The sequence below is a fragment of the Lissotriton helveticus genome, chromosome 10, assembly GCF_964261635.1.
Source record: "Lissotriton helveticus chromosome 10, aLisHel1.1, whole genome shotgun sequence".
Lineage (NCBI taxonomy): Eukaryota > Metazoa > Chordata > Amphibia > Caudata > Salamandridae > Lissotriton > Lissotriton helveticus.
The window spans coordinates 1,013,405,970-1,013,419,279 of NC_136071.1; the positions used below are offsets into that span (position 1 = coordinate 1,013,405,970).

A 13,310-nucleotide genomic window follows, 5' to 3' on the forward strand; every position below is an offset into this window, starting at 1 on the left:
ACTACCATATTGTTTAGATTGTTCCTGGGTCTGTCATACCCACATTGATGGTCCAAATACCACCACTGCGGCGGTCCGATCGGCCGACCACAAGTTTTGTGGTGACACCACCCCAATACTGTCTCCAGACCACCACCTCCGCATAGAGCTGAGCTCCCCTGGCGGCTGAAGTGTGGATAGCAGCGCCACCATTTTCATGTTTGATACGTCATGAAACGGTGGTGGAAAGGCAGGTTTTGGGGGTGAATTTATGTCTCCAGGGCTAGTGTGCCCTGGAGAGATATTCATGGTGACATCTATGGCTGCCCCTATGCCATCTGCACGGTTGTGCACACTGTTTCTTCTGCAGACCTTGCTGCAGAGAAACAGTGCACCGACCACCCAGATGCATTGCAGCATAGCCAGCATTGGCTACAGCTATTTCCTTGACCCACAGCCTGCTGCCATCATGACTGCTCCGCTGCAAAACTGACGGTTAACTCTTAATGCGGCGGTCGGGATGCTGCTGGCATGGCGGTATACTCCTGACTGTTGCAACGACGGTATGGAGGTTGGACCCTTAGTCTGCATTATGGGTTTTAAAAGTAAATCTAGTGAAGCACAGTGCTATTTTATATATTTTATAATTTTTTGATTTGCACATTTTTTAAGTGCACTATACTACACTAAGGGCCCAATTCTCAAAGGTAAACTGAGACGAAAGTCAAACTTTATGACTTTTGGTATTTACAAAAGGTATTTACTGCTCGTAAATGTCCTTTTTGAATCCCGAAAGTTGTAAAGTTAGATCTTCGGTATTCACAAAGGGCATTTACTACTGGTAAATTCCTTTGTGAATACCAAAAGTTGTAAAGTTAGACTTTTGTCTCAGTGTATCTTGGTGAATTGGGCCCTATGTCTCCCCTCAAAAGCCAGAACACACATTTAGTGTAGTCTAAACAATATTTTGCTCTTCCAAACTCAAAAGTGCAAAATATAGTTAAGACCACGCTTAGTTTGCGCTGTGAGTATAAAGGTGGAAACAGTAATTCGTTCTGTTTGGGTCGCACAATTGGTCAGCCCCATGTACAAACCATATTCTGTTAGTCACTAACCTATTAGCAACTTGCAAAATATGGTTTGCGACTCGCTACTAGGAAGGGGCGTGCCAAGGCCGTCCCTTCCTAATAGCCAATCTGACTGCAATGTATGATTGTTTTACAACCACATTTGCGGTCACAAAACAATTGCAGTTTAATACCCTTTTCAATAGGGTGGTAAGCCACTTGCAAACAGCAATGGGTCCCCAGGGGACCCCTTCCCCTTTGTGAATGGGTGCAAAAATATTTTTTAAGAGCAGGCAGTGGCCCCAGGGACCACTGGCTACCCTTAAAAATGAAACTGAAAAGTTACATTTTTCTTTTTTTAAATGCATCACAGTTTCTCTTAAGATAAACAGACTTCATTTAAAAAAAAAACTGCTTTATTAAAAAAGCAGTCACAGACATTGTAGTCATAAAGGGCATTTACTGCTCGTAAATGTACTTATTGAATACCGAAAGCCGTAAAGTTATATCTGCGTCTCAGTGTACCTTGGTGAATCTGGCCCTATGTTTCCCCTCAAAACAATATTTCACTCTTCCAAAATCAAAAGTGCAAAATATAGTTAAGACCACGCTTGGGGGTCTATTACGATGCCGCCCGCCATCGCACCGGGAGATGGGATCACCCGCTATGTGTACGGCGGTCCCGCATGTACAATTAGGATGCGCCCGCCACACTGGTTGGCGCATCCCGCATTTTTTGCATTGCATCGGGTGGTGCAGTCAGCAGCACCCACCGCAATGCAAAAAAGGCATCTGTGCATTTGCATGCACAACGTGGCAGGCACCACACGGTGCCTGCCACGCGTGCATGCAAAAGTAGGGGATAACATAAGTTCCCCCCCAACATCCTGGGGGCCCGCAACGGGACCCCAATTGCGAAAAACACGTGCCTTTCCGTGGCGGCGTGGCTGGTTCCCACAGCCATTGTAATATGGATGGCGGTGAAACAACGCCATCATATTCAACCCTTTTCTCGTCGCCTGAGCAGAAAAGTGGCAGACAGACTTCCCGTCCGCCGCGGTACCCCCCGCCATCATAATATGGCGGGGGGTAAATGTGAGGCGATGGCGATCTGCCCGGCATTGTAATAGACCCCTTAGTGTGCGCTGTGTGTTTTAAGGGGAAACAGGAGGGCAGATGTACAACCCTTCATTAATAGCGATTCTGACTGTAATGTATGATTGTGTTGCGACCGCATTTGCGGTCGCAAAACAATCGCAGTTTACCACCCTTTTCAAAATGGTGGTAAGCCACACTCAAGGGTCCCCAGGGGACCCCTTCCCCTTTGTGAATGGTGTGAAAATATTTTTTTAGAGCAGGCAGTGGTCCCAGGGACCACTGCCTGTCCTTAATAAATGAAACTGAAAAGTTAAATGTTTCTCTTTTAAATGCATCCCGTTTCCTTTAACTGCATTTAATTAAAAAAAACTGCTTTATTAAAAAAGTAGTCACAGAAATGGTTGTCTGCTCACCCCAGAAGTCCACCATCCCTGTGAGTGCTAGCTGTTCCCAATGGGGTCGCAAACTACGACTACCTCATGTTTATCAATGAGGCATGCAATTTGCGACCCCATTGGAAATCGCAAACAGTCTGAGACACTGTTGTACGGTCACTTTTGCGAGTCGCAATTCGATGCAATTTGCGACTCCCAAATGTGAATGTTTGTACATCTGGGCACAAGTGTAGTGCACAGTAGCGGTCCGTGGAGGGAGTGCTGTGGGTCGGCGGGGGAGGGGCAGGGTGGGAGTTAGTAAACTCCGGATTAAGGCCGAACGGAGTTCAGAAACTAAATAAATAAAACAAATTACATTGCGCTCTGCATCACCAGTTTGATGTTGCAGCGCACTCAATGTAATTCATTTTATTTATTTATTTAGTTACTGAACTCTGTTTTGCCTTAATCCGGAGTTTACTACCCCACCCTGCCCTTGCCCCGCCCCACTGCCCCGCAGCGCTCCCTCCATGGGCTGCTACTGGTAGTGTAGTGTTTTTAAAATGTGACTTTTCAATTGTTTTTAAGTACACTGCACACCCCTCAAAACCCAGAACGTAGACTAAGGGGCCTAGTCCGATGTCAGATGGACCTAAGTTCGTCCGACATCGGGCTGTAAACGACCGACCTGCTGACGTCGGTTACAGCCCTGCTACTACGATGCGCCCGAACAGGGTTCGGTCGCATTCGTATACCTTACAATGCAAGCATGCTTTGTGACCGGAAAGCATACTTGCAATGTAGAAAGCAGGGGTGCAGTTCATCCCTGCACCCTGTGGCCAGTACCCCAAGGTGCCTGCCACTGGGTGCAGTGATCAACGGCCACGTCGCCATCCGGCAGCCTCACACCCATGGGGCCCTGCTGGGGGCCCACAGAGACAGCTTCCGACTGCCTTTTCGTGCCAGACAGACCGGCACGAAAAGGCAGTGAAAAGCTGCCATCGTACTCCCTCGGTCGCACCGAGTCGAATGGGGGAGAAATGGAGTATTTCCGGATTGCGGATAGGCTCTCCGAGGCTTTCGTCCACAATCCAGAATCCGAGTCGGATTCCTTCCCGACCGAGCCCATCGGAATGGCTTGGTCAGGAAGGAATCTGGCCGGCACTGACCAATTCGGTCGGAAGGGCTCCGAACATGGTTCGGAGCCCTTCCTGGCCGAATTCAGAATCGGCCCCTTAGTGTAAAATTTTTAAAATACATCTGTAAAAAATGCAAAAAACACAATACGACAGTATTTTTCCCTTTCCAAATATTAATGTAGTAGTATTTGTCACTGTTTTCTTATTTTTTTACATATTTACCCCCTTACACTTTCCTGTGCAATCCTGTGATGTGAAGGTGTTGATGATGTTTGAGATGAGACGTTGTTAAAATATTAATTAAGGTTTTTGCTCATAATACATTTTATGATTAATTAAAAGATTATTCCATAATTAAATATGTACAATATTCAATTGATTACATGTCATTTTAAATATTTATTGTTTTTTTGTTAGTTGATCCCTGTATTCAGTTCGAATTTCGTATTGAGGTTTTAGATTTTTTGTTTTATAAATTTTTCTTTAATAACTAATTTAATATTAATAATAGTTTATTATGTTTTCGTTTGTAGATAGTAAATTTGGTTAGTAAGTCGGGAAGTGTATTAATTTTAATTTATTTACCATTTATAAATTTTTTTGTACTATGAAATGTTTTCTTTCTACATTAAATGTAACTAAATTTTTTGTAATCCATACATTTTTTAATTTAAACATGCTTAAATATGTTTATTTTGTTGTGTATTTCATTCTTTTTTATGTTATTAATTGGAATGGTCTATCTAACCTCTTAAGAGTTCACACTTGCTCAACTGTTTCTTAGATTAGAATGGGAATAGTAAATCTAACCATCACTTTCCCTGAGTTTGCTTACATTGGAGTGGGAATAGGAAACCTGATGCCTGCAAAGACAATCAATCAAGCAATCATTTATGGACGCAGGGTCTCGAGGTGCTAGCGAAGTTGGTTGCTGTGTAGTGGTTTGTTCGTTCGAACATCCAGGCCTTGAGTTCTTTCCTGAAATGCCATGGCTGCCAGGTATGAGAAAGAGCAACCTCTGCTGCTGGTACGGCCGATTCGGGGGATGTCTGTGAAGAAGAGGGAGACAGATGGAAAGTGTCTGGTCAGTTGGTGGAAGGTCAGGCATTTGTTGATGTATGCAGGTCCTTTGTTGTGCAGTGCTTTGAAAGCGTGATTCAGCATCTTGAACTGGCATCGCTTCTGAATCAGGAGCCAGTGTAGTTTCTTGAAGTGGGGTGTGATGTGGGTCCTTCTGGGGAGGGAGAGGATGCGTCTTGCCAATTAGTTTTGCATTGTCTGTATTCTCTTCAGGAGGCATGCAGTGATTCGTACGTACGTAGAGTGTGTTTCCATAGTCCAGTCTGCTGGTTACAAGGTTTGGTGTGACTGTCCTTCTGGGAACCACCTGAAGATCTTGCAGAGCATGTGAATTGTGTGGAAGCAGGCTGATGAGACTGCGTTGATCTGCTTTCTCATGGATAGCTTGCTGTCCAGGATGATGCTGAGGTTGCAGGCGTGATCTGTCAGAGAGAGGGTATACCGAGTTCCGTGGGTCACCATGCTTCTTTCCAGGTTGAGGTGTTCCCAAAGATGAAGACTTCTGTCTTGTCCATGTTGAGTTTGAGGCAGTAGTCCTTCATCCAATCAGCGACGTTCATCAAGCCTCTGTGGAAGTTGGCTCTGGTGGTGGAGGAGTCTTTGGACAATTGAGAGGATGAGTTGGGTGTCGTTGGCATAGGAGATGATGTTGAGGCCATGGGATCTGACGGTGTAGGGCAAATGGGTCTGTAGGTGTTGAAGGGGGGATGAGGGACAATCAATGTGGAACACAAAGATGATCTACTTAGGCTCCAAGGTGAACGGAGGGAAATGGATCCTCTTGGCTCTTCTGAGAGAAACAAGGTGATCTTTTTGAGGGCGTCTCCCTGAATCCCGATGTGGTGGAGTCTGTTGATTAGGATGGGAGATGATGTTAAAATCAGCTGACAGATCCAGGAGGATGAGAGCTGACATTTTGCCGCAGTCCAGGAGGGCTCTGATGTAGTTGGTGGCTGGGATCAGGGCAGTCTGGGTGCTGTGATTAGCTCGGAATCCAGATTGGGAGGGGTCCAGGAAGTTGTGGTTTTCCAAGTGTTGGGTGAGATGCTGATTGATTGTTTTTCTAGAACCTTTGCTGGACAGTGGAGCAGAGAGATGAGCCAGTAGTTTTTCAGTTCAGCTTTGTCAGTGGATGTTTTTTTCCAGAAGGGCTTTACTTCTGATTGTTTTCAGTCCTCAATGAAGGAGGCCGAGATGATGCAGGTGTTGAGGACTTTCCTGAGCTTGTCGCCAATGGGTCCATGGGTGCTCCCGAGTGCACTGAATTCATGATAGAGATAGTGTCTTGTGCCTTGAGGAGGGTCCAGTGGGTGAGCAGGTGTTTGGGGTTTGTGTTCATGGGTGTGAGCTGGTTGATACAGTCAGTGGCAGGTGAGTTAGGGTTTGAAGTTTTGTAGAAGGCCAAGATCATGTCATGGAAAAAGTTGCAAGGATGTCGAGTAGTTCCTCAGATGTTGTAATGTCGTTCTTGGTGGCCATGGTATTGGAGAATCCTTCATGATGGCTAAAAGGTCCTCACTGTAGTTGCTGCTGACTACAATTCAGCCTGTTGGGGCTTTCTTCCTGGTTTCTTTCAGGAGGCGGTGGAACTGGTTTAGTGCTATCTTGAAGGTGGTGCGGTCTTCTGTCTTTTTGCTGATTTGCCACTTCCTTTCTGGTTGCCAGCAGTTGCACTTGGTGGATTTCAGTTCCTCTGTGAACCAGCTCCCTCTTTTGTTTGGTGTTTTGAAACTAGCAGTCTTGGTGGGGGCGAGCGCATCAGGGCGATCTGTGATCCACTGGGAGAAGTTTTTTGCTACTTGTTCTGGGTTGGGTGTTGAGTCTGGGAGGTGGGAACCAGGCCCGGACTGGTCGTTGTGGGCACCGGGCAATCCCCCGGTCGGCCGCATGGGTGGGGGCCGGTTTTGGGCCCCAGGGGGCCGTTTTTGTTACAGTGCCGTTTTTTGCAGCATAGCTGCAATAACGGTCCTGTAACAAAATCGGCCGAAAACCGGCCCTGGCAAAGAGTGCGATCGCACCCCCAGGGGAGAGGTGGGGGCCGGCTGAGCACTTTGCCAGGGCCGATTTCGGTTCCCAGTCCGGCCCTGGTGGGAACAGAGAGGGTTGTTCCACTGATCTTCTGATAACTTTTTCCAGTCTCTGCACGTGCAGCTGGCGACATCCAACACGTTCCCTACTGTTATGTAGCTTGGAGTGTGAATAGTAAATCTAATGCTTTCTCTTCTGTTGTGTAGATGGGAGTGGGAACAGTACATTTAACTACTCCAAAGTCCAACACTTCCCTGGTTTTACCTATGTAGGAGTGGGAATAGTAAATCTGACCCTTTGATATTCAACGCTTTTATTACTGTTGCTCAGGTTTAAGTGCAAATAGTAAATTCGACCTCTCCAAAGCCCAATGTTTTCCCTATTGTTCAGACTAGAGTGGGGCAAAAATAAATATGACCTTCACCAATGTTAGTTATTTGGAGTTGGAACAGTAAATCTAACCCCCCAAAGTACAATGCTTTACTTACAGTTGCTTGGATTGAAGTGGGAAGAGTTAATTTGACCCACCCAAAGTCCAACAGTTTCCCTACTGTTGCTTAGTTTGGAATGGGAATAGAAAATCTGATACCTCGTAGCTCTAGGCTTTCCCTACTGTTGCTTACATTGGAATTTGATATAAGTATGATCTGTTTTAAAATTCAGTACTTTTGCTACTGGTTTTTGGGTTGAATGGAAGTGGTAAATTTTATTTTTGGTTGGGTATCCATTGTTAATTTAGTTTTATTTATGTTTGATTTTTTATTTAATTTTCATTTTAATGGAATTCAATTGTTTGTTTATATTTATTTTCAATTTGTGTGTTTGTTACTTTCTGTGTAGTATTTAAAACATTCCCTTTATGTTTGGGATATACATATATTTTTATTATACTAGTATTTGTGAGGTTGGCTTATGTTTTTATCACACTTATTTTAATTTTTGTATTTTTGAATATAAATTTGTGAATTTATGGTACAGTATATTTTGAATGTAATTACATTTTTCAATGTAATTTTGTACAATTGTTGGCATATTTATTTTACTACTGTGCATGTAAAATATAAATATAATTAAATAGTCATACAGTATGGCCTAAAGTTACTTGTCAGTACGAGTTATAGTTTCTTCGGATAAGTATGACTATAACTGCTGAATTTCTATGGTTTTGTGTGGGTAAAACGTATACCTAATTATAACGTCTCTGTCACTAATGTTATTTTCAGTGAATTTCTAATAGAACCACTGCTGTGCATTGCCTTTGGCTGTGGATGGTGGGGTTGGCAGCAGGGCCTGAGCCCAGGGCCAACCCCATCGCATGCACCTAACTCCATGCTGCGCACAGCCTTTGGCCATGGGTGGTGGGGGGTTGGTATATGAGTTGGTGTTCATTTTTTTTCCATCGGGTTGTTGATCCATGGATCCTACACGGTTATTCACTAGGAGTCACACTGAGTGCCACAATGGATCCGCTGAAAAATGTGGGCAATGTCCTATGCTATTCTGATTGCATATGTGTTTTTACACTTTATGCTTCCCTCCCCGAGCCAAGCAACAAAAGAAAATGGTTACCTCAACTTTCCTCTCAGGTCACGGCTAGCCCTTCAGGGCCATCTATTTCTCCTGGATCCGCAGATCCCTCACGGGTGGATCCGCGATAGATCCATGCCCCTTGATGTGAATACATTTTTTAATTTAAAATCTCTGAAATTACTGAACAGATTAACACCAAATTACAAAAATATCCTTTATAGACTAAGGTATTTCTTTCTGCAAAATGTGGTGAAAGACTGTTGAGCAGTTCGGGCTGTAGTTGTGTTAAAAAAAATACAAAATCCCCATAGACATTGCATGGGGAAAAAGCGATTTGGGACCCATCTTTTTCTCAGCCCCCGCTTCACAAATCACCCTGATATTTTCCATACATCAGCTCACGTAAGTTGTGCATTAGTTTTGAAAATGTTGTAAAGATTTGTCAATAGGCATCAAAGTTATTACCAAAACAAAAAATACTTATGTCTATGGGAAAAAAATGGTTCTAACTTTAACTACCCACTGGCTTTCACTATTAGGTAATCCAAATTTATATATATCTTTTTTTATAGTGGTTATATTTTTAAATATGTTTAAATATATGTACTTACCTATATAATCTCGTTTATTGGAGATCATGTTTTTGTATTCTACATGAATTGCATCATAAATATTTATCCTCTATATTTAGTACCACAATATTTTTACTGCAATATTTGTGTATGAAGATATTCTTGAAGGCAGTAGTATGTCATGGAAGCCTTTGATGTATGCGCTCTCTTTCGTGATGGGGGAAGTTATAACAGTTTATTTTCTACAATGGCAAAACACCTCGGCATGGTCTCAACATTTCTAGAATTACGTGTCATAGACACATAAGGGTTGAATTACAAATGATTGTTGTGGAGTCAGTTCTGAAGAGATTCTTCATTCATTCATTCACAGTCTGAATTCCTTTGTAGATGCTGCAAATTACCTGTGAGATTGGGGCAATGTTATTACAATACAGTTTATTCCCTGTTACTTCTAAGATTCATAAAAAGTAACCGAATCAATGGTGCCACAAGCATTAGAAGATGTGGGAGTCAGAGGAGACCATGAGCAAGTACATTTTATGTCATCCCTGACGATATAATTTACATCTTTTTTGTTACAGGGTGGAGTTGGTCCACCTGGACCTCAAGGCCTCATGGGCTCTCCTGGCGTTGGTATTCAAGGAGTGCAGGTAACTATGCAGCATCCAAAGTTCATAATTTTTAAAATATAGTATTGGTTAAACTTAACTAAATCTAAACTCTGTCACATTGATGTCATTTTCTTTACGATTTGTTATCAAGAAAGCCAGCGGGGAATCACCTGTAAGTTACATTTTTAAGACACAGTAGCTACTGGGTGTAACTGCAGTCTTCGTACCCTAAATGTACTTTAGTAAATAATTTAGGTAGGTACCTTTTGTACCTTTATACAATCCAATCTTTCTCAAAATCCTTTTTTGGTGTTCTTCTCAGAAATCACAGAGTCCATCAAGGAGAAGCTTGATATGGGTGTGGTAAAGACATGCTAATTCTGTTGGACATCTCTGCAGCTTTCGATGCCGTGCCACATGATCGACTCCTGCACAGATTGCAGCATTGCAGTCTTGGTGGCACGGTTCTGAAGTGGTTCTCCTTCTTTCTGGAGGATAGATACCAAGAAGTCTGATCTCTCCTTTTGCTGCTCCCTTCCCGTACATAAAGGTGGGAGTCCCTCAGGGCTCAATTTTTGAGCCCCACACTTTTCAACCTTTATGTGTTCCCCCTTGCTCCTTTATTAGCAGCTTGCAGCACTAAAGTGATTTCATGTGCTGACGACACGCAGCTTCTATTCCCCTGTGACAAGGGTGCAGACCTTGTAGGTGAAAAGATTAATCAATGCCTGACTAGCGTTTTTGCATGGCTAAGGGAAAACGAGCTCAAATGCAACTCAGAGATATTGGAGGTTATTTTCTCGGCTCCCCATCCACAGATGAGTGGAAACAATGGTGACCATTGGATATGTCACCACCCCTCTCTTGCGTCAGCGCGGTAAAGAACCTGGGCATCAAGACTGATGACTCCTTGTCTATGAAAGCGCAAATCCAGTCAGTCGCAGGATCCAGTTTTGGCCTCCTGCGGATGCTCAGAAAATTCCTTCTCCTCCTGCCTCTTGACCACAGGAAAACCGTTATCCAAGCCCCTATTGTTTCCAGACTGTACTCTGTCGATGTCCTATACTTAGGCCTCGCGGAATACCTATTCAATAAATTGCAGGTGGTCCAAAATGCGGTCGCCCGGGCGGTCCTCCAGCTTAAACCCAGAACCCAGATTTCACGTCACCTGAAGGCCCTGCACTTGCTACCTGTTAGGAAAATAATTTTCTTCAAGGCCTTGGTTGTGGCCTTTGAGGCACTGCAGGGCACAGGTGCACATTACCTCAGAAGGAGAGACACACATTATGCACCCTGCAGAACCTTGAGGTCATCTTCATTGCATCTGGCTTCTATCCCCAAGATATGCCGCACCCGCACAGGAGGTCGCTCTTTCCAAGTGCAGGTTGCACTGCCTGGAACCTCCTTCCAGGGACACTCAGACAGTTGATGGACATACTCACCTTTAGGAAGATGCTTCAAACTTTGCTCTTCTGGTATTCACCCTAAGTTTCCCTTGCCAAGTAGGGACAGAAGCAGACTAGTTTTGAGGTCTCTCCAGTGCCGGGACACTCTTCTGAGTAGCTGTGGGCTTTATAAATACTCTTCAATCATTCATTCTAGGCTACCATTTTCAGGAACAGAGACTTCATTTTCACCCTTAGATTCAAAGGCTCAAACATAGGGAGATTATTTCTGGTGCTGTTTTGTCATGGTCTGTTCCTTCTAACCAAGTACAGCCAAAGAATCAGGATTATGTCATTTGAGTCACTGATGTGCATGGTATCCAGTGAAATTTCCCTCGGGTTGTCCTCTCTTACCAGTAGTTTCAAGCATACACTTGACTCCTGGCTCTGCTTGTCAAACAGCACCAGGTGAACTTCCAAGTGTATGCAGCTCACATACAAATCCATTCCAGATAAATAATAAAGTTAATAATCATAACAGCATCACATTGGGATTAGACCATGTGCTCCACTGAATGAGGATTGCATGTCTTTTCATAAGGAAACACTCGTTTTCCCTCTTTCTTACTGGCCCGGTGGCATTGTAATCCCCCCTTCAACCTCACAAAAAGCCACGGAGCAGGGAATACCTTTTGACTTTGAACTTGTATTCTCTCTACAAAAGGCAAAGCAGTGGTAAAAGGTATCAATCTTCAATTGCCCGTACTTTACAGAATCCTTCCACTTCTACCACATGGACCACCTTGTTGAGTTGACCAGAGTCTTTGTCATAGCATGCCTAGACTTATGCAACTGCAAAAAACACAGTTGATGGAAAGAATGTAGAACAATGTCATACATTCACCCCAGTACAAGGATCTGGGCCTAAATCCATCGTTTTTTTGCACTCCACACCACCCTGGGTTAGACACTGGCTATATGCAAATCAGCTCTGACCCTGTGCCTCATGGGAACAGTCCAGTCCGAACTACCAAGCCATGTCTTTCCCAGACCGGAATCAAGCATCCAAGGACCGGTTTCTGGCTATCAGCCTTCATCAGCCTGGATAGCTTGACTCCAGTGGTGTGGAGAGCCTGGGACTCACGTCTGAGCATCCCCAGCACACTCAGTGTGAAATTGCAAAAAACACAGTTGATGGACAGAATGTAGAACAATGTCATACATTCACCCCAGTACAAGGATCTGGGCCTAAATCCATCGTTTTTTTGCACTCCACACCACCCTGGGTTAGACACTGGCTATATGCAAATCAGCTCTGACCCTGTGCCTCATGGGAACAGTCCAGTCCGAACTACCAAGCCATGACTTTCCCAGACCGGAATCAAGCATCCAAGGACCGGTTTCTGGCTATCAGCCTTCATCAGCCTGGATAGCTTGACTCCAGTGGTGTGGAGAGCCTGGGACTTACGTCTGAGCATCCCCAGCACACTCAGGGTGAAATTGCAAAAAACACAGTTGATGGACAGAATGTAGAACAATGTCATACATTCACCCCAGTACAAGGATCTGGGCCTAAATCCATCGTTTTTTTGCACTCCACACCACCCTGGGTTAGACACTGGCTATATGCAAATCAGCTCTGACCCTGTGCCTCATGGGAACAGTCCAGTCCGAACTACCAAGCCATGTCTTTCCCAGACCGGAATCAAGCATCCAAGGACCGGTTTCTGGCTATCAGCCTTCATCAGCCTGGATAGCTTGACTCCAGTGGTGTGGAGAGCCTGGGACTCACGTCTGAGCATCCCCAGCACACTCAGGGTGAAATTGCAAAAAACACAGTTGATGGACAGAATGTAGAACAATGTCATACATTCACCCCAGTACAAGGATCTGGGCCTAAATCCATCGTTTTTTTGCACTCCACAGTAGTTCGGACTGGACTGTTCCCATGAGGCACAGGGTCAGAGCTGATTTGCATATAGCCAGTGTCTAACCCAGGGTGGTGTGGAGTGCAAAAAAACGATGAACTTAGGCCCAGATCCTTGTACTGGGGTGAATGTATGACATTGTTCTACATTCTGTCCATCAACTGTGGTTTTTTGCAATTTTCACCCCGAGTGGGCTGGGTATGCTCAGACGTGAGTCCCAGGCTCTCCACACCACTGGAGTCGGGCTATCCAGGCTGATGAAGGCTGATAGCCAGAAACCGATCCTTGGATGCTTGATTCCGGTCTGGGAAAGAAATGGCTTGGTAGTTCGGACTGGACTGTTCCCATGAGGCACAGGGTCAGAGCTGATTTGCATATAGCCAGTGTCTAACCCAGGGTGGTGTGGAGTGCAAAAAAACGATGAACTTAGGCCCAGATCCTTGTACTGGGGTGAATGTATGACATTGTTCTACATTCTGTCCATCAACTGTGTTTTTTGCAATTTTCACCCCGAGT

General features: G+C 44.5%; 1 protein-coding gene across 1 annotated transcript in view; it reads left to right on the forward strand.

Annotated features, from left to right (window-relative positions):
• COL28A1 (collagen type XXVIII alpha 1 chain) overlaps positions 1–13,310 on the forward strand; it is a 621,255-nt gene that overhangs the window by 293,347 nt on the left and 314,598 nt on the right. The window contains exon 16 of the mRNA XM_078663712.1: positions 9,452–9,520. Coding sequence (XP_078519838.1) covers positions 9,452–9,520 — 69 coding nt within the window. The remainder of the gene's footprint in view (positions 1–9,451; positions 9,521–13,310) is intronic.